The sequence below is a fragment of the Bubalus bubalis genome, chromosome 5, assembly GCF_019923935.1.
Source record: "Bubalus bubalis isolate 160015118507 breed Murrah chromosome 5, NDDB_SH_1, whole genome shotgun sequence".
In the NCBI taxonomy this organism is placed as follows: domain Eukaryota; kingdom Metazoa; phylum Chordata; class Mammalia; order Artiodactyla; family Bovidae; genus Bubalus; species Bubalus bubalis.
In genome coordinates, this window is record NC_059161.1 from 86,273,035 (window position 1) to 86,292,164 (window position 19,130).

General features: G+C 41.7%; 1 protein-coding gene across 2 annotated transcripts; it reads right to left on the bottom strand.

Moving 5' to 3' along the window:
- Window positions 1–8,448: 8,448 nt before the first annotated feature.
- Window positions 8,449–18,803, bottom strand: LOC112585261 (putative tripartite motif-containing protein 64B). 2 transcript variants are annotated; one of them, XM_044943403.2, is made up of 7 exons: window positions 18,630–18,801; window positions 16,866–17,280; window positions 16,280–16,375; window positions 15,134–15,364; window positions 14,523–14,545; window positions 13,054–13,151; window positions 8,449–9,150 (listed from the first exon to the last, which is right to left on the bottom strand). In XM_044943403.2, exons 2-7 carry the CDS (start codon window positions 17,274–17,276, stop codon window positions 8,663–8,665), a joined length of 1,347 nt encoding a protein of 448 aa, XP_044799338.1. In that variant the 5' UTR covers window positions 17,277–17,280; window positions 18,630–18,801; the 3' UTR covers window positions 8,449–8,662. The 2 variants fall into 2 exon arrangements, with proteins under 2 accessions (XP_044799338.1, XP_044799339.1); XM_044943404.2 differs by lacking the exon at window positions 15,134–15,364 and having other exon boundaries at window positions 18,630–18,803.
- Between the last annotated feature and the right edge of the window lie 327 nt (window positions 18,804–19,130).

The following is a 19,130-nucleotide window of genomic DNA, read 5'->3' on the forward strand; positions in this document are numbered from 1 at the left end:
TATTCAGAGTTGAAAGCAAGCAAATAAACAAGAAATCCCAGCTGTATTTTTCTCAGAGGAAAAAGGCCAGTGCTAGGAGTACACTAGGGCTTCCCAGGAGGCTCAGTAGTACAGACTCTGCCTGCCAACGCGAGACACGAAAGACGCCGGTAAGACGTGGGGTACATGCTTGACCAGGGAGGATCCGCTGGAGGAGGAAAGGGCAGTCCCCTCCGGGATTCTTGCATGGAAGATTCCATGGACAGAGGAGCCTGGCAGGTTGCAGTCGTCCTCAGGGTCCCAAGGAGGAGGAGAAACAGCGCACACAGGAGCTCCGGGGCTTCCCTGTCCACGGCAGGCTGCGCCTGGCCTGGTGGTTCCGGCAGCCCGGGGGATCCTCCTCTCAGGTCGCCCTGGACACAGAAGTCCCCCGCGGCCTCGCTCCGCACACGGGGCCCTTGGCGTCCTTGCCCACAGAGCCGGAGGTGAGGTCGCGGCCACAAAAGTGCGCGAATTTCCTCTGGGGCTTAGTGGCTCGGTGCACCCCGTTTCCCGCATAGGGCCCGCAGATTCCGGTTTTCTGACCGCCTCCCTCCCGCGACAGCATCCCCGGGGACGCAGGCCTCCTCGGCGCCACCAGGCGCTCGTGGACAGAAGGATCCCGGGTCCCGTGAGGAAGCCGCAGTCTCCCACCCAGGAATCGGTCTGCTCTCCGTCACCCTCCGCAGCCTCCTTACTCCCTGCGCGGCTTCGGCGGGACGGAGCCAGACACCTCCCGCAGACCGGCCAGGGACCGGCTCTCCGGGCGCCCTCATGCGTCCTCCCCGGGCTCCGGAGCCGCGCACCCAGCGCTACGCCTCGGCGCTCCTCCTGGCGGCGGGCGCGCTCGACGGAGCGCGGAGAGGAGCCCCCCGCCACCCCGCGACGGCTCAGAGCTCAGTTCCGCTGCCACAGACATCTCCTGGAGACGTGCTTCTCTCTGGGAAGAAGGAGGCTTCTCCCAGAAAGGATGCGAGAACCAGGGACAGACTCGAAGCTCACAAGAGCTCTGTCCCCAACAGTGGCACAGAACCAGAGGCGGGGCTGAGGCCGGGGGTCTCCAGATCTGCAGGGTCAGAGGGTCCCAAGGGCCGCCCCTGCTCTTGCTCCCGCCCCTGGGGCCGCGGAATTCTGCTCTGTAGGGCTTCAGTCTAGGGCCATGAGGCCTTTGTATACTATCTTTGATTCAATATTTTTCTGTAGCACCACTTACATTTTTTTTCTAGATAACATTTGTATTTTTTATTCCTATTGTTTTTGTTCAAAGCCGAATCCCTTGATATTTTAAAAGATAATACAAGAAATAGTGAAAACTTTGTTTCTAAATTAAAGAGATAAAAATAATTACAAATTATAAATCTAATCAATGTACAAAAAGCCTACAGTATCACAAATTCATGAAAAAGGAAACTGGAGCTGTTTATAGTAAGAGAGAAATGAATTTACTCATTTTTATATGTTCTAAAAATAATAATAGACTACATAATGAAAAATAAAACTCATGTGGAAATGCCCTCAAATTTTATATAACTAAAATTCATTTAACCCAATTACTGACTGTCATTTTTAAGTCATTTTGGACTAAACCTCTACTTGCCTTTACCCTCCCATGCACTCTCTCATCAAGTCGTATATAGCAAAGGGCTCTGGAGTTATTGGTCTATTAGAGAGACATAAACAGGCCACAACTTCATCCAAACAACTGTTTTCCCATCAATAGAATTCCTGAAACAGTCAGCTGATTTAAATGCCCTGTCTTAGATTGTATATTGTACATGATACCCAGATTAAATATTTTCAAACTGTGTGCAAACACGAAAGAGGACAGTAACTAGTAGTTTCAGTCTCCAGAGGAAGTGTTGCCAGATCGCTCCAGCTATTGATCCAGAAAGGAAAATTACAAGCAGGGATTTATTTTCTGCCCCTGCACTAAGGTGGTTGTCATTTTTCTGGAAACTGGGAGTGAGAGTTTCAAGGAGACAGGACAGAGAAATTGGGAACACTGGGTCACAGTCGGGGAAGGGAAGGACTGGGACACACGCCTGGATCTGTACACTGTCCTGGCCCATTAACTTCTGTGACTGACTGTTCCGCCTCTCCTGCCTCATTCTCATTACTACTTTCACTTCATCTTGGCTCCTGTATCAGTCACCCTTTGTATATTGTGACTGTACATATGCTTTGCATGGCTCTCTCAATGATAATGCTTTCTATTACTGATTACAGATACTGTTCAATCTTCAAGAATGAAATACTATAAAGTCAAGAACTGTAACTTTTAGGCTTGTTTCCAATGCAACAAGACATGCTTAGAAAATCTGTTCAATCTTCAAGATTAGAATGACATACTATAAAGTCAAGAATTGTAATTTTAGGTTTTTTATCCTCTATAAACTGTGGCAAATTCTGAAAGAGATGGGAATACTAGACCACCTGACCTGCCTTTTGAGAAATCTGTATGCAGGTCAGGAAGCAACAGAACTGGACACGGAACAACAGACTGGTTCCAAATAGGAAAAGGAGTACGTCAAGGCTGTATATTGTCACTCTGCTTATTTAACTTATATGCAGAGTACATCATGAGAAATGCTGGACTGGAAGAAACACAATCTGGAATCAAGATTGCCGGGAGAAATACCAATAACCTCAGATATGCAGATGACACCACCCTTATGGCAGAAAGTGAAGAGGAACTAAAAAGCCTCTTTTTAGAAAGTGAAAGAGGAGAGTGAAAAAGTTGGCTTAAAGCTCAACATTCAGAAAGCAAAGATCATGGCGTCTGGTCCCATCACTTCATGGGGAATAGATGGGGAAACAGTGGAAACAGTGTCAGACTTTATTTTTGGGGGGCTCCAAAATCACTGTGGTCATGTATGGATGTGAGAGTTGGACTCTGAAGAAGGCTGAGTGCCAAAGAAATGATGCTTTTGAACTGTGGTGTTGGAGAAGGCTCTTGAGAGTCCCTTGAACTGCAAGGAGATGCAACAAGTCCATTCTGAAGGAGATCAGCCCTGGGATTTCTTTGGAAGGAATGATGCTAAAGCTGAAACTCCAGTACTTTGGCCACCTCATGCAAAGAGTTGACTCAAAATGCTGGGAGGGATTGGGGACAGGAGGAGAAGGGGACAACAGAGGATGAGATAGCTGGATGGCATCACCGACTCGATGGACATGAGTTTGAGTGAACTCCGGGAGTTGGTGATGGACAGGGAGGCCTGGTGTTCTGCAATTCATGGGGTCAAAAAGAGTTGGACACGACTGAGCAACTGAACTGAACTGAACTGAACAAGACATGACTTAGAAATCAGTAGATGCTAAATGAATTAGAAAATATGTGCTTTAAATTCACAAGACTTTATTTTTTGGGGATCCAAAATCACTGCAGATGGTGATTGCAGCCATGAAATTAAAAGACGCTTACTCCTTGGAAGGACATTTATGACCAACCTAGATAGCATATTCAAAAGCAGAGACATTACTTTGCCAACAAAGGTTCGTCTAGTCAAGGCTATGGTTTTTTCTGTGGTCATGTATGGATGTGAGAGTTGGACTGTGAAGAAGGCCGAGTGCCAAAAAATTGATGCTTTTGAACTGTGGTGGTGGAGAAGACTCTTGAGAGTCCCTTGGACTGAAAGGAGATCCAAACAGACCATCCTAAAGGAGATCAGTCCTGGGTGTTCACTGGAAGGACTGATGCTTAAGTTGAAACTCCAATACTTTGGCCACCTCATGCAAAGAGTTGACTCATTGGAAAAGACTGCGATGCTGGGAAGAATTGGGGGCAGGAGGAGAAGGGGACAACAGAGGATGAGATGGCTGGATGACATCACCAACTCGATAGACGTGAGTTTGAGTGAACTCCAGGAGTTGGTGAAGGACAGGGAGGCCTGGCATGCTGCAATTCATGGGGTCGCAAAGAGTCGGACAAGACTGAGCAACTGAACTGAACTGAAATTCACAAGAAGAGCCCCACTTGACTGGATATCTCACTATCTATCTTGGGTTATAAGACTTATTAGCACTTCATGGCAAAAATAACTTATGAGAAAATCTCCTGATTTTAGGTAAAAAGAACTGTAGCTTAAACCTAATTTTGCAAATTAAAGCCAATTAGGGAAGCAAGTGACACAAACTGATAAGAAAATTTCCAAACAAATTCAATGTTTTAGTCATCTATTAATAAAAGAATAAAATTTGAAAATTTCTGGAAACTTTAAGAAATCAAAAGCATTTATGTACAGTGCATCTTAAAAGCATATATTAAAGAGCATACCAGTGAATGAAACTTCATACACAGCACTCCATGGGAAATAAATCTAATGGTCATTTTTGAATACCAAATGTCTTGTGCCCTACTTAATTGCTTGTTATTTAAAAAAAAATTCAAAATCATCTTTAACAAATATATGTTTAAGAAAGTAAAATATAAAAGTATTTTGAAGAGTCTGAAATAACTAGCTATTTGCCTATCTATCTAATATGTATCTATCTAATTCAAAGACCTTTATGTTTTAAAATAAAAATATTTTCATATAACCACAGTTAAAACTATGGGCTTGGTTGACAATGATGTATCCATGTGGGTTCACAAGTTGTAAAAAAAAAAAAATATGTATCTATTGCATAAGAGAGACAACTTACAGAAAGTGTGAGAACATGAGCATGAGGGAATCCCTGAGCCCAAGTTCAGGCAGATCTACGGTCCCCATCTACAGCACATCCTTCAGGACACTAACTCTAGAGCCGAGGACCCAGGTCCACCTCGTACTGTTTCTGCACCTCCTCAGCCTGGTTCTTATAATGCTATTTCTGACTGTTCAGGATGCCTTGGCAGAATCTGCCAATCTCCAGTCTCCTGCAGGGAGATTCTTGCAACTACACCTGACCACGAATCCTCATGGAAAATCTGTCCTCTGTCCTTGGAGGGGTGTTTAGACTCTCCATGGAATTGAATCCCTCGTGGAAAAATAGTTTTCTGGGGGAGATTCAACTCTTGTACATTGTCCTAAAACTTCTTGTGGGTTTTCATTTGGATTCCTTTGAGGACATCTGATTTCTTGGAAAACTGGACACATAATTTCTTGGAATGTTTCTTTGGAAACATCCATTGTCTTGGAATATCGAACACTCGAATCATGTTCCCTGACGTGAACCACTTTCTCCTCGGACTCCTATTTCTCCTTGAAATCTTGAATGTATTTCAGCTTTATGTTCTCTGAGAACTACTTGTCTTTCTCAGACAGGACCATTGTCAGGCCCTGATACTCACATTGGGGTGTTTTGGGAAGTATTAGGGCCATAAGTTCTTTAAAAAATGGGTAAGCTTTCAGGGGCTTCTTCGGTAAATTAGAAGAGTGTGTGTGTGTGTGTGCGCGCACGTGCGCACATGCGTTTTATTTTTGTGAGGAATTTTTAAATACTCTTTAATTTCCAGGAATAATTCTTAAAATGCACAGTTTGCTCATGTTATAAAAGTTTCTAACCATTCCATTATACACATTTCTCCAGAAGTGTCTTACAAGTAACTTTTCCCCAGTCTATCAGGGACAGAGGTATTTGGAATGTGTGGCCATCACTGAGCAGGGGACTATTCTACATGTCTTCCAGTAATTTTACAAGATCTTCCTTGAACACTGGAAGCTCCATTTCTAGAATTTGGGGCCACTTACAAGGTGCCAGTGATGCAATCACCACCCCAAGAGCATGAACATCCTCACACTAAAGGTATGGCAGGTTAATTCTTACCTGAAGTTCTGTAGTGTGTGGGATGCAATGATTCTGCAGAGCAAGGGAAGGAAAATTCCTTTCCTTGTATTTGCTAAATGAGAAAATCACACCACATTTGTTATATATCAATTTTATAATCTAAGTTGACCCTTAAAAATAAAATGAAAATTGTTGCAAATCCTGAATTGAAATTTATGTTTGGATTTCAAATGCAAGATCTGTACTCTTCAAAATTCCCTTATCCCTTCAGGACATTTTCCACCCAGTTTTACAGGGCTTATCCTAAATGGAACATAACAAAAAAATGAGTTACGCAATCAAGAGAGTTAGAATCAGAGATGTAATCCAGGAAAGTGAAGTAAAAAGGTAAAAATGAAAAGAGAAGTGGCTGAAAGGAAAGGCCTTGGATTCTGTACCACAGAGAATGGCCTTCTGTGAATTGAAGGACCAAGGGTCCAAGAGAAGATTAGGAGATAAAATGAGATAAACAGAGAAGCCGGTTTGAGATCTGTCAAAAAGAGACTGATTGTCTCAGGGAAATCTCGATATCAACATTATAAAACAAGCATATGTAGTAGATATTATTAACCACAAAATAATAGAATTTCCTTAAGCTGTGAATCTGCAGCTCAGTTTCCTCTCTACTCTTGACTTTATCCCTAATACTTTATGTCTGTTATGTTAGCTATCTTTTGGAAAATTTTGTCAGTGAAGGAAAAATATTTTGTCTATTAAGTTCAGTTAAGTCGCTCAGCAGTGTCTGATTCTTTGCAACCCCATGAACCACAGCTTCCAGGCCCCCCTGTCCATCATAAACTGCCAGAGTCCACCCAAACCCATGTCCATTGAGTCAGTGATGCCATCCAACCGTCTAATCCTCTGTTGTCCCCTTCTCCTCCTGCCCTCAATCTTTCCTAGCATCAGGGTCTTTTTAAATGACTCAGCTCTTCTCATCAGGTGGCCAAAATATTGGAGTTTCAGTTTCAACATCAGTCCTTCCAATGAACACCCAGGACTGATCTGCTTTAGGACGGACTGGTTGGATCTCCTTGCAATCCAAGGGACTCTCAAGAGTCTTCTCCAACACCACAGTTCAAAAGCATCAATTCTTCAGCACTCAGCTTTTTTTTATAGTCAACTCTCACATCCATAGGTGACTACTGGAAAAACCAAAGCCTTGACTAGATGGACCTTTGTTGACAAACTAATGTCTCTGCCTTTGAATATGCTGTCTGGGTTGATCATAACTTTCCTTCCAAGGAGTAAGTGTCTTTTAATTTCATGGCTGCAATCACCATTTGCAATGATTTTGGAGCCCCCCAAAATAAAGTCAGCCACTGTTTCCACTGTTTCCCCCTCATTTTTGCCATGAAGTAATGGGAACGGATGCCATGATCTTAATTTTCTGAATGTTGAGTTTTAAGCCAATTTTTTCATTCTCCTCTTTCACTTTCATCAAGAGGCTCTTTAGTTCTTCTTCACTTTCTGCCAAAGGGTGGTATCATCTGCATATCTGAGTTTATTGATTTTTCTCCCGGCAATCTTGATTCCAGAGTGTGCTTCCTCCAGCCCAGCGTTTCTCATGATGTACTCTGCATAGAAGATACATAAGCAAGGTCACAATATATAGCCTTGGTGTACTCCTTTTCCTATTTGGAACCACTCTGTTGTTCAATGCCCAGTTCTACCTGTTGCTTCCTGACCTGCATACAGGCTTCTCAAGAGACAGGTCAGATGGTTTGATATTCCCATCTCTTTCAGAATTTTCCACAGTTTATTGTGATCCACACAGTCAAAGTCTTTGGCATAGTCAACAAAGCAGAAATACATGTTTTTGTGAAACTCTGTTGCTTTTCTGATGACCCAGCGGATGTTGGCAATTTGATCTCTGGTTCCTCTGCCTTTTCTAATACCAGCTTGAAAATCTGGAATTTCACGGTTCACGTATTGCTGAAGCCTGGCTTGGAGAACTATGAGCATTACTTTACCAGTATGTGAAATGAGTGCAATTGTGCAGTAGTTTGAGTATTCTTTGGCATTGCCTTTCTTTGGGGTTGAAATGAAAGCTGACCTTTTCCTGTCCTGTGGCAGGAGTTTTCCAAATTTGCTGACATATTGAGTATAGCACTTTCACAGCATCATCTTTTAGGATTTGAAATAGCTCATCTGGAATTCCATCATCTCCACTAGCGTTGTTAGTAGTGATAGTTCCAAAGGCCCACTTGACTTCATATTCCAGGATATCTGGCTCTAGGTGAGTGATCACACCATCACGATTTTCTGGGGCTTTTGTCTATATGAATTATTTAATTCATGTGTTTCTTCACTGACTGACCTAACAGTTCTATGTTCTGTTCTGAGTACTGCACGGAGAGTGGGAATGTAACAATAATACGAAATAAGATGAGACCTATCTGAACTGTCACAGGAATTTCCCTCAATAGTAAAAATATTTACTAACTTGAGAAAAGTTTGCTGAAGAGTGTGATGAGATGGTATATGCTGAGAGTGAGTAAATGGTACTGGGCATTGGTTCCTTTTGGAGGTCTGGCACATGTCCCACAATGAGATAGTCCTGGTTTTATAATTTTGTATAGTTCTAAAAACCATTGATTATGTAGTTTAAAGGTAGTGATCTTTGTGGTATATAAATGTAGTTTAAAGTAATCCTTATTTTAAAAAGAAAAGCAATTGACTATATTCTATGAAATGCTCCATAATAAATGTTTATTAAAATTTAATTAACAGATTTATGCATACAACATGTTTATTCCATTTTATAAACATACAATCACCATGTTACATTAAATAACAATTGCTGCTGGACACAGTCAGGTATCCTGTGGCCTCCCATGAAGTGAAGGGCAGCAATATCCTCAGAAAAGAAGCCCCAATAATGGTCCAAAAAATGGACCATTCATGGAGATTTAAGGCAAAGGAAAGGTATCATAGGGGAGGAGAAGGCAGAAGGAAGGAAACTATATATGAGGGAACTTCTGAAAACATCATAGAAGCTCACAGTTCCATTGTCATAATCCAAAAACACACCAATCTTACCCAGAGGCCTTTTCACAAACTGAACTAAGGGTGGGGAGGTGGTGGACAGAATATACTGACTGTTCACCTTTGTAGAACACAGAAATAATGCTTCTTCAGCACCGATACTGATACTGGTATCGCTTGTGAAGATGCTTTTACAGACCCCCAGAACCCAGCTGGAAGACTGGGCCACATCCAGCTCCCAGTAATGCCTCCCAGAGGTGAAGCCCCAAGCCCCCCAGGACACAACACACGACCCACCCTGGGGCTGTCTGGACGCATCAGGGTGGTCATCCTCAAACAGCGCACTTGCATCATCGAGGATCGCATGGTGAACGATCGTTGTCAGACTCAGAACATTATCCACTGCAGAAAGAGTAAAAACTGTGTTAGCCAGTCGAATTTCCATGTCTCTGAGAGGCAGAGTCTTTCTACACAATAAGCTTTTTAATTTTCCTTCTCCAAGGAAATCAAAACAAAGACAGCAAAGGGAGATAGAGTGACTCTTCTCTGAAGAATAAAAGTTATTACTATCTCTGTGGCATACAGAAGTACATCAAATCAAAGAGAAAATTTAAAAAAAGACATATATCATGAACTGGGTGAAGTCTGACTTAGGTCAATCTCTTCATAGTTTACTTTAGGATTCATCTAAAAGCATTGATTCTTATATTAGAAAACTTTTCTTGTGTCCTTTGTACTTAATACTATGGAAACTGCAGATGGCACTTTGTTATCACGTGGACACTTATGGGGGTATAATCTGTACCTATTACATTTTTAAAGGTCAAAAGAATTGATAGAAATCCATCTGTGAATAATTTGGAAGCTTCAAAAAAGATATTCTAACTGACAGTGTTCATGCATCCCTTGCCTTAAAGTTGTTGTAAGATTGAGAGCATTATAATTCTTCTGCCAAAGCCCATTTCAATTTTTCTGTCATTTATTCCTAATTTTAGAAATAATAAATCTTCTTTGTACAATGTGTAATAAATGTAGCTATAATGAAGTGAAAGTGAAAGTGTTAGTCCTTCAGTCCTGTTTTACTCTTTGCGACCACATGGACTGTATGTAGCCCGTCAGGCTCCTCTTTCCATGGAATTGTCCAGGCAAGAATACTGGAGTGGATTTCCGTTCCCTTCTCCAGGAATCTTCCCGACCCAGGGCTCGAACCTGGGTCTCCTGCATTGCAGGCAGACTCTTTATCATCTGAGCCACCAGGAAAGCCCATACAGTAAATTAAAAGCAGCAATGACGAATTTAAGCTCAAGAGTGAAATAAACTGAGTAAACAACATATTGATGGTCACTCACAGAACTAAATATTCTGTTTCTATAATCACAGTAACAACCTGGTTGCTCTCCCTTTGCTCATCCTATGTCATATGTGTGTGTGTGTGTGTGTATCTGATTTTGCATTTTCAGGAAATTACAGGTGGCAAACATCAGACTTGGTGTTTATAATCTGACTATAGAGGCAACAAAAGAGTCTCAAATGCAGTACTTGGATGCAGTCTCAGAAACCACAGAATCATCTGTTCATTTCCAAGGCAAGCCATTCAATATCACAGTAATCCAAGTCTATGCCTCAACCAGTAATGCTGCAGAAAATGAAGTTGAACAGTTCTAGGAAGACCTACAAGACCTTCTAGAACTAACACCCAAAAAAGATGTCGTTTTCATTATAGGGGACTGGAATAAAAAAATAGGAAGTCAAGGAATACCTGGAGTAACAGGCAAATTTGGCCTTGGAGTACAGAATGAAACAGGGCAAAGGCTAATAGAGTTTTGCCAAGAGAACGCACTGGTCATAGCAAACACCCTCTTCTAACAACACGTGAGAAGATTCTATACATGGATCACCAGATGGTCAATATCAAAATCAGATTGATTATATTCTTTGCAGCCAATAATGAAGAAGCTTTATACAGTCAGCAAAAACAAGACCGAGAGCTGAGTGTGGCACAGACCATGAAATCCTTATTGCCAAATTCAGACTTAAATTGAAGAAAGTAGGGAAAACCATGAGACCATTCAGGTATGACCTAAATCAAATCCCTTGTGACTATGCAGTGGAAGTGACAAATAGATTTAGGGGATTAGATCTGATATAGAGAATGCCTGAAGAACTATGGACAGAGGTTCATGACACTGTACAGGAGGTAGTGATCAAGATCATCCCCAAGAAAAAGAAAAGCTAAAAGGTATATTGTTGTCTGAGGAGGCTTTATAAATAACGGTGAAAAGACGAGTACATAAAGGAAAAGGAGAAAAGGAAAAATATGCCCATTTGAATGTAGAGTTCCAAAGAATAGCAAGGAGAGATAAGAAAGCCTTCCTCAGCAATCAATCAAAGACATAGAGGAAAACAATAGAATGGGAAAGATTAGAGATCTCTTCAAGAAAATTAGAGATACCAAGAGAACATTTCAGGCAAAAATGGGCACAATAAAGGACAGAAATGCTATGAACCTAACAGAAGCAGAAGATAATAAGAAGAGGAGGCAAGAATACACAAAAGAACTATACAAAAAAGATGTTCATGACCCAAATAACCACGATGGTGTGATCACTCACCTAGAGCCAGACATCATGGAATGCAAAGTCAAGCAGGCCTCAGGAAGCATCACTACGAACAAAGAAAGTTAGTAGAGGTGATGGACTTCATTTGAGCTATTTGATCCTAAAAGATGATGCTGTGAAAGTGCTTCACTCTACATGTCAACAAATTTGGAAAACTCAGCAGCAGCCACAGGACTGGAAAAGGTCAGTTTTCATTCCAATCCCACAGAAAGGCAATGCCAAAGAATGCTTAAACTACTGCACAACTGCACTCATCTCACACGCGAGTAAAGTAATGCTCAAAATTCTCCAACCCAGGCTTCAACAGTACTTGAACCCTGAACTTCCAGATGTTCAAGCTGCATTTAGAAAAGCCAGAGGAACCAGAGATCAAATTACCAACATCTCCTGGATCATCAGAAAAAAAAAAAAAAAGAGAGAGAGAGAGTTCCAGTAAAACATCTATTTCTGCTTCACTAAATACACAAAGCCTTTGAATGTGTGGATCACAACAAACTGTGGAAAATTCTAAAGAGATGGGAATACCAGACCACCTGTCTCCTGAGAAATCTGCATACAGGTCAAGAAGCAACAGTTAGAACTGGACATGGAACAACAGACTGTTTCCAAATCGAGAAAGGCATAAGTCAAGGCTGTATATTATCACCCTGCTTATCTAACTTAAATTCAGAGTACGTCATGAGAAATGCTTGACTGGATGAAGCCCAAGCTGGAATAATGACTGTTGCGAGAAATATAAATAATCTCAGATATGCAGATGATACCACCCTTATGGCAGAAAGTGAAGAAGAACTAAAGAGCCTCTTAATGAAAGTGAAGGAAGAGGGTGAAAAAGTTGGGTTTAAACTCAACATTCAGAAAACTAAAATCATGGCATCTGGTCCCATCACTTCATGGGAAATAAATGGGGAAACAACAAAAAAGTGATAGACTATTGGGGGAGGCAGGTGTGGTCCAAAGTCACTGCCAGTGGTGACTGCAGCCATGGAATTAAAAGTTGCTTGCTCCTTGGAAGAAAATTTATGACCAACCTAGACAGCATTTTAAAAAGCAGAGAAATGACTTTGCTTACAAAGATCCATCTAGTCAAAGCTATGGTTTTTCCAGTAGTCATGTATGGATGTGAGACTTGGACTATAAAGAAAGGTAAGCATGGAAGAATTGATGTTTTTGAACTATGGTGTTGGAGAAGACTGTTGAGAGTCCCTTTGACATCAAGGAGATCCAGCCAGTCCATCCTAGAGGAAATTGGTCCTAAATATTCACTGGAAGGACTGATGCTAAGGCTGAAACTCCAATACTTTGGCACCTGATGTGATGAACTCACTCATTTGAGAAGTCCCTGATGCTGGGAAATACTGAAGGCGAAAGAAGAAGGGAACGACACAGGATGAGATGGTTGGGTGGCATCACTGGTTCAGTGGACATGAGTTTGACTAAACACCAGGAGTTAGTGATGGACAGGGAAGCCTGGCATGCTGCAGTCCATGGGATCGCAAAGAGTCAGACAAGACTGAGCTACTGAACTGAACTGATAGAGGTAGAAAAGGTGTTAGCAACTTCAGGAACTTATGCACCACCTTCATAACCAAAAAAGAAAAAAAAAAAAAGAAATAAATGAAAGAAGGGTCGTTCCCAAGAAGCTCTAATGAAATGTAGTCCTGATCACCAAAAGGCTGACTCTTACCTCTGAAGTTGTTCAGCATGTGTAGAAATCCAGAGACAGGCCAGGAAGGGAGCTCTGGGTTCACGGGCTGAGGCTTCTGTATCTGTGCCAGATGAGTCCTGTACAAAGGACATGGATTCCATGTCAAGACCAAGGGCTAATCACATGAGCATGGCAAAACAGCAGACTTTACCACAGGATCCCATATGTTCTCAGGATTCTCCTACTTTTGGTGATTTGCATATATAATATATTCTACTCATTTGAGAATATAAAAATGTTGCCATATATTTTACTAAATAGAAATTACATCAAATTTCATTTTCCCCATTTTTCTCAGACAATATTCCAAATTTGCACTCACTAAACTTCATTCCCTTCCTCAATTCCATCGATTCAAAGATCCTGGGTATTTTACAGAGAGCAAAAAACTCAGGCTAAGCCTGTGAGACTTCACTCACAAAGTAGTCATCAAGGATGCATTCTGTGTCTAAACAGAAGTGCTCACTGACCAGACATGTTTACTCTTGTCAGTCCAGCAAAGTGACCCAGGTCCAACCTGGCTGTCCTGGTCCTGAACATCTCACTTAGAAGTGGGCAGCAGAAAGGTGCTCTGTGTGAGGTCCTGCCTGCAGGGCGCTTGCTGTGATGGAACAGGCTGAGTCACTGCTACTCAGTATTAACAAAATCATAGTCTCTTTTCATGGTAGGGAATATGCCTCTTTCATGCCTTTTTCACCTTTCAATCCACTAGGATAGGTGCTTCCTCTGTGATGTCTTAGAAAAATCCCTCTCTAAGTTTTATTGTGGTCAAGCTGGAGAGAATGGGTTGAGTAGGTGGAACAAAGCCCAGAATGTCAGCAGGTTTTCAGATATAGTTGATTGCAGTCAAATGAAAAGGAAACTACTGAGACCAAGGGTCAGAAATCCTTGAAATTCTTTTGAAATAAAATAGACAATGGCCAAAAAGACAATGTTGGTAATCCATATGCTAGGGTTCTCTACTTGTGGATTCACACATGGATTCAATCTGTACATTCTGGGCTATGTATTTGCTTATTTATTCCTTTATTTTATCATAGGATCAGAGCTACTATTCTAACTATGTTTCAAATACAGTCAATCCCAAATTCCCAGTGTAAACTTCCTTCCCCTTTGCTTTTTTTCTGAGTGGAAAAAATTCACAAAACATTCCAGAAACTTCCAAAAATGTAAATATTGAAAATGCCACATACCAGGGAATGACTTATGTAGCATTTACTTTATACTGTATATGTTGTAAAGTTGTCTAGAGATGACAAAGTGTACAGGAGCATGTGTATTAGTTATCTGTGAATAACATGGTATTATGTATAAAGGATCCTGTTCTGGGCTTTAGATATGGGGGAGGACCTGAAATCAATCCCCAGGTCCCAAGCAAGAACTGTGGGCCCACTTCATCAAAAAGACAAAAATGTTTCAGAAATCAAAAATCATTAGTGTATACTCACATTTCCAGCACATTTTCCAAGCCCTGCAAAGGAAAAAAAAAATCATGTTAATCATTAGAGTTCTGTTTCCATCTCCTTTTCCTATTCTTGTTTCATAATAAGACATAGTTTTCTAAATCTCTTCTAAGTAACACTCAGAAGCAATCTTCATAACAGACCCTAACCTAAGACATGATGGGCTTCCTCAGGTCTCATTAAGGAAGGAAAGGGGGCAGGAAGGGTCTGCACAATGCTGCAGCAACATCTAGGTTTCCAGTGTCACTCACTGCCCACTGCTGTCTTCAGGAAGTGATCTCACCATTTATGGTAACAATTAAGGTAAACCAGACAATTGCACAAAAAGAACCATCGGTTGCATTAAAATTGATACCAGTTCTAAATATCTTGTCTGCATGACAGTAAGAACTTCAGTGTCTTCAGGAAGAGTGGATAACAGAGAGTGCCAAGGGTTTAGGGGAATGTGTACTGAGATTTACTCCAAGAAAATTAACTTTCCCCTGGTCACAGAATCTTGCTGATTGTGTAATCATCCGTCTGGATAGGTAATATTTCAGCATCACAGCGCTCGTCTACAAGAGTGTTTCTCTCTGAGGATGGACCCTCTTTCTCACCTGGAGCAGCTCCATGTCCGGCTTGTGGCACATCTCAGCCAGCTCTTTGTACATTTCTTTCAGACTTTCTCTGTACTGAGACATTCTGAACACACTCTCCTTGAGTTCTTCACAAATCTCTTTGGCTTCTCGCTCCAGGGCCTCCAGATGCAGTTGTTCCTCCTCCCGGAGCAACAGAAGCATCCTCTGATATTCAAGCTTGATCATCACCTTCCTTAAGGCCACATAGTCCTGCAGAGATAGTGGATGCAAAGCATTACGTATGTTCACATTCAAAAGAAAACCTCAAATATTATTTCCTTAGTGTCATCAAGGAAGTTCCTGACAAACTGCCACATGCGTTCAAAGAGTCTTGAATATTTTCAGGTCCTTGTTGCCCATGCTTTCTCTGAATTCCTAATCTCTTTCCCTTTAAATCAAGTTTAAATCAAGTCATCTGAGGGACCCCAGGCTGTCTCCCAAGGAAGATTCTTCTGGGTTCTTACTCCATCAGTTATTTCCTCTCCGACCTGAGTCTTGTTTTTCTCTTGTTCCTTTCTCTGATTCTTCTAAATCTTCTTTCATGAAGTAAACCTCATTTTGAATATATGTATTTTCTTTTTTCCTGCATGCTGACTCTCTTCAGTCGTGCACAACTCTTTGTGACCTTGTGGACTACAGCTCACCAGGCTCCTCTGTCCATGGGATTCTCCAGGCAGGAATCCTGGGGTGGGCTGCTATTTCCTCCTCCAGGGCACCTTCCCAACCCAGGGATGTAATCCAGGTCTGTTGTGGCGCCCGCACTGCCGGCAGATTCTTTACCTCTGAGCCACCGGTTTTCCTCTAGGTAGGACCCTTCCTCCCTTCTCCTTCACAGTCACAGTTAGCGCAATGCGTCTTATACCCCATGTCTGAAAAGGCTTTTTTCAATCTTCAAAATGTGGCCTTGGAATACATTTCATGCCTTGGTCTTGTAATATACTAGCATTCTTTGAACTAGCATATATTAGCCTGTTCTCATTGCAATTACTGATCAGCCATTTGAAACCACTCCTCCAGGGAAGAGACCAGTAGCCTTTCACAGGAACTTACATTGACCTAAAAAAAAATCTAAGGTAAAATTACATCAATATTTACACAAATAAATAGGAACATTTTTATTCTTACCTCAAAGGACTGAGTTGTGTTAGCTTCCTCATTCAGACTGATTTGGATTTCTTCTCTCATTTTCCATAAAGAGCTCATTCTCTTCAGGAGTTTCTCCTGCAAAATACCCACAGGATTTAGTGACACAGAAGATGACACTGTAAATTTAATCCCCTTATTCATGAGAAAAGGCATTTATTAGTTACACAGAAAACTTGACTTAGGAGGCTGTTGTCAGATTTTTCCACATTAATTTGATGCTAATATTTGAATATCAAGGAATAGAACTGTATACTAAAGAACTGGGGGAAATTTACAGATAATGGAATCCATGTCCCATGATACTGAGACTCAGACTCTAATAGCCTGAGTAAGAAAGCCTCAAGCTCCCATCAGAAGCCTGTGGCCCTGGTGCCCCCCGGGATGCTGCATTTCCACACGTGTGGACAATTGGGCAACAACACTGAGAGGACACACTATATGTGAGGATCCACGTTCAGAAATCCCACCTCCACTATCTCCATCCCCATCACCATCATAGCATCCTTGTCTTCCTCTCTGACTTAGGAGCTTCTAGATCCCAAACTGCTCGAGAGGCATCACCTACCCGGGACTCCTCAGCAGCCCTGTGTATTGGACTGTGGCTGTGAGCTGCGTGCTCAGGGTGCTCAGAGCAGGGCCCACAGAGCAGGGTCTGGTCAACCTCACAGAAGAGGCCTTTGGCTTCCTGGTGTGTCACACAGATCTGCTCCTCAGAGCTGTGGTCGTGGTCAGCTCTGGCCTGTCTGGCAAGGGAAGCCAGCCTCTTGAGGGCAATGTTGGTTTTGAAATCGGGCCTCTCTGATATTCCCCTGCACTCCGGGCACCTCCTTGGAGTCTGGCCTTCTTCCCAGCAAAGGCTCAGACAGGGACGGCAGAAGCTGTGCCCACAGTCTATGGTGACGGGGTCCAGGAAGCAGTTCATGCAGATGGAGCAGGTGAGTTCACTCTGGAAGACCTGCAGTGTGTCTGAATCCATGTTTCTGAAAATTAAAGAAAGAAATAAGAGAGGGTAAGAGAAAAAGTCTTTCTTCTGCCCTCATCAGGAAAAATAAATCCTTTGGACAGAGTCCTGTCTTGAACTCTAATTTCCCTATTTGCTTACCTCCTCAGAACAAACCTAGAAATGGTGACTGTATACACCTTGGATTTACTATTATACAAAAGATGAAATACAATAAGAGTCCTTAGCAACTTTTTGGTTTCAAATAAACCAGGATTTCAATCATACTAAAATTATTACATAGAGAAGCTTAAAGATTAGTGTGAGTGTGCTCACTCCTGTCTGACTCGTTGCTACACCATGGACTATAGCCCACCAGGCTCCTCTGCCCTTGGGATTTCCCAGGCGAGAATCCTGGAAAGGGTTGCCTTTCCCTTCTCCAAGGGATCTTCCCAACTCAGCGGCTGAACCCATGTTTCCTGCATCTTCTGCATTGGCAGGTGGACTCTTTACCATGGAACTCCCTGGAAGTCCCTTAAAGATTAGAACGGAGGGTAAGTGTTGGGATGACTTCAGAGTTAATTTTATTAGCTGACTCTGACATAAGCACACACAGAACCTCAGTCTGTCTCTCCCTCGATCTCCACGACTCACTGACTGGAAGCCACACTAGCACACCCTTCGTTTCCTCCTCATGGCCTCAGTTCCCTCCATCATCAAAGTGACAGAAGTGCTTTTCTAAAGACAAATAAATTTGTTTACAAAGAACTTAAACTTCATACAATCAATCTTGACTTTAATCTGATGTCCTAAAGAGTGCAGAGCTTGCTTCCAGCTTAAATAACAAAACTGCTCCTTTCAAGACAAAAAGAAGAAAAAAAAAAAAATGTCACTTCTAGTTCAGGAAAGCAAGTTTTCCTGGATTCGGTTCATATCATCAGAGCATGTCATATTTTGAACTGGTGAATGTTCAAGTATCACAATAATCAGGAAACAATAGTCAGCATGAATATAATCATTTGTAGACTGATAGCATCAAGGACCATGATAATATTAAAACAATAATAGGAGAACTTAATACGTGTTGCCTAGTATTTCTCAGCATTGAATTAAATCCTTTTCTATAGATTAACTGCTTTCATCATCTCAACAATATTTACTAATTTTCTATTTTTACCCACATTTGATAAGGAGGTTACTTGATATCGTGTAGGCAAAAATAAGTTATTTGTCTGCAAATCCCACATGGAATCAATGCTTGAGGAAGTGCTGAAACATAGATAGTACTGACAGAATAAATACAACTAGCTTTTGTGTCCAGGACTGCCATTAAGGTTTTATTTTTAACTGAACATATCAGAATTTCATTGTACCTTGATCAGAACTCACCTCTGGTTGTGGTTAATGAAGTTTCCACTCCTTTTCAGTGGGTAATTCTCAAATTCAGTTCAGGATTTAGGTGCTCCGCTGCTGGTGGCAGAAGCTTTCAGAAGTCTTCACAGCTCAGCCAGCTCCACACACCACAGCTCAGGGCTCCAGAGAAGACTGAACTTGGTTCTCGCTGGATGTTTCATATTCTCCAGTGACCACGCCCATTTCTTCCAAGTGATAGGGTTACCAACTCCATGAAAAGGTATAGGTGCACATGATTAGATTTTGCAGACTTGGAAACACATCAGGATGCCAATGATTTAATTCAAACATTTGAAACCTACTTGATCCAGTTGCCACAATCCTACCTCTGATAAAAGTCTCACCATGAATTCACTTTTGTAACTCATGGAGTTTTTGTTTTGGAATAAACTATCCAAGTATAAATTTCACACCTCCATTTAATGAACTATATTATAGTTTTAATAGCACCTACCCATCTAGACCTATCACCCACTA

Excerpts from the sequence above, each read along its gene's own strand:
- LOC112585261 (XM_044943403.2), bottom strand. The coding sequence starts at position 17,276 with ATGGATTCAGACACACTGCAGGTCTTCCAGAGTGAACTCACCTGCTCC. Across the intron at positions 13,152-14,522 it reads TTGGAAAATGTGCTGGAAAT|GACTCATCTGGCACAGATAC; the intron begins GTGAGTATACAC and ends TCCTTTGTACAG. Across the intron at positions 9,151-13,053 it reads CATGCTGAACAACTTCAGAG|TGGATAATGTTCTGAGTCTG; the intron begins GTAAGAGTCAGC and ends CTCTTTCTGCAG.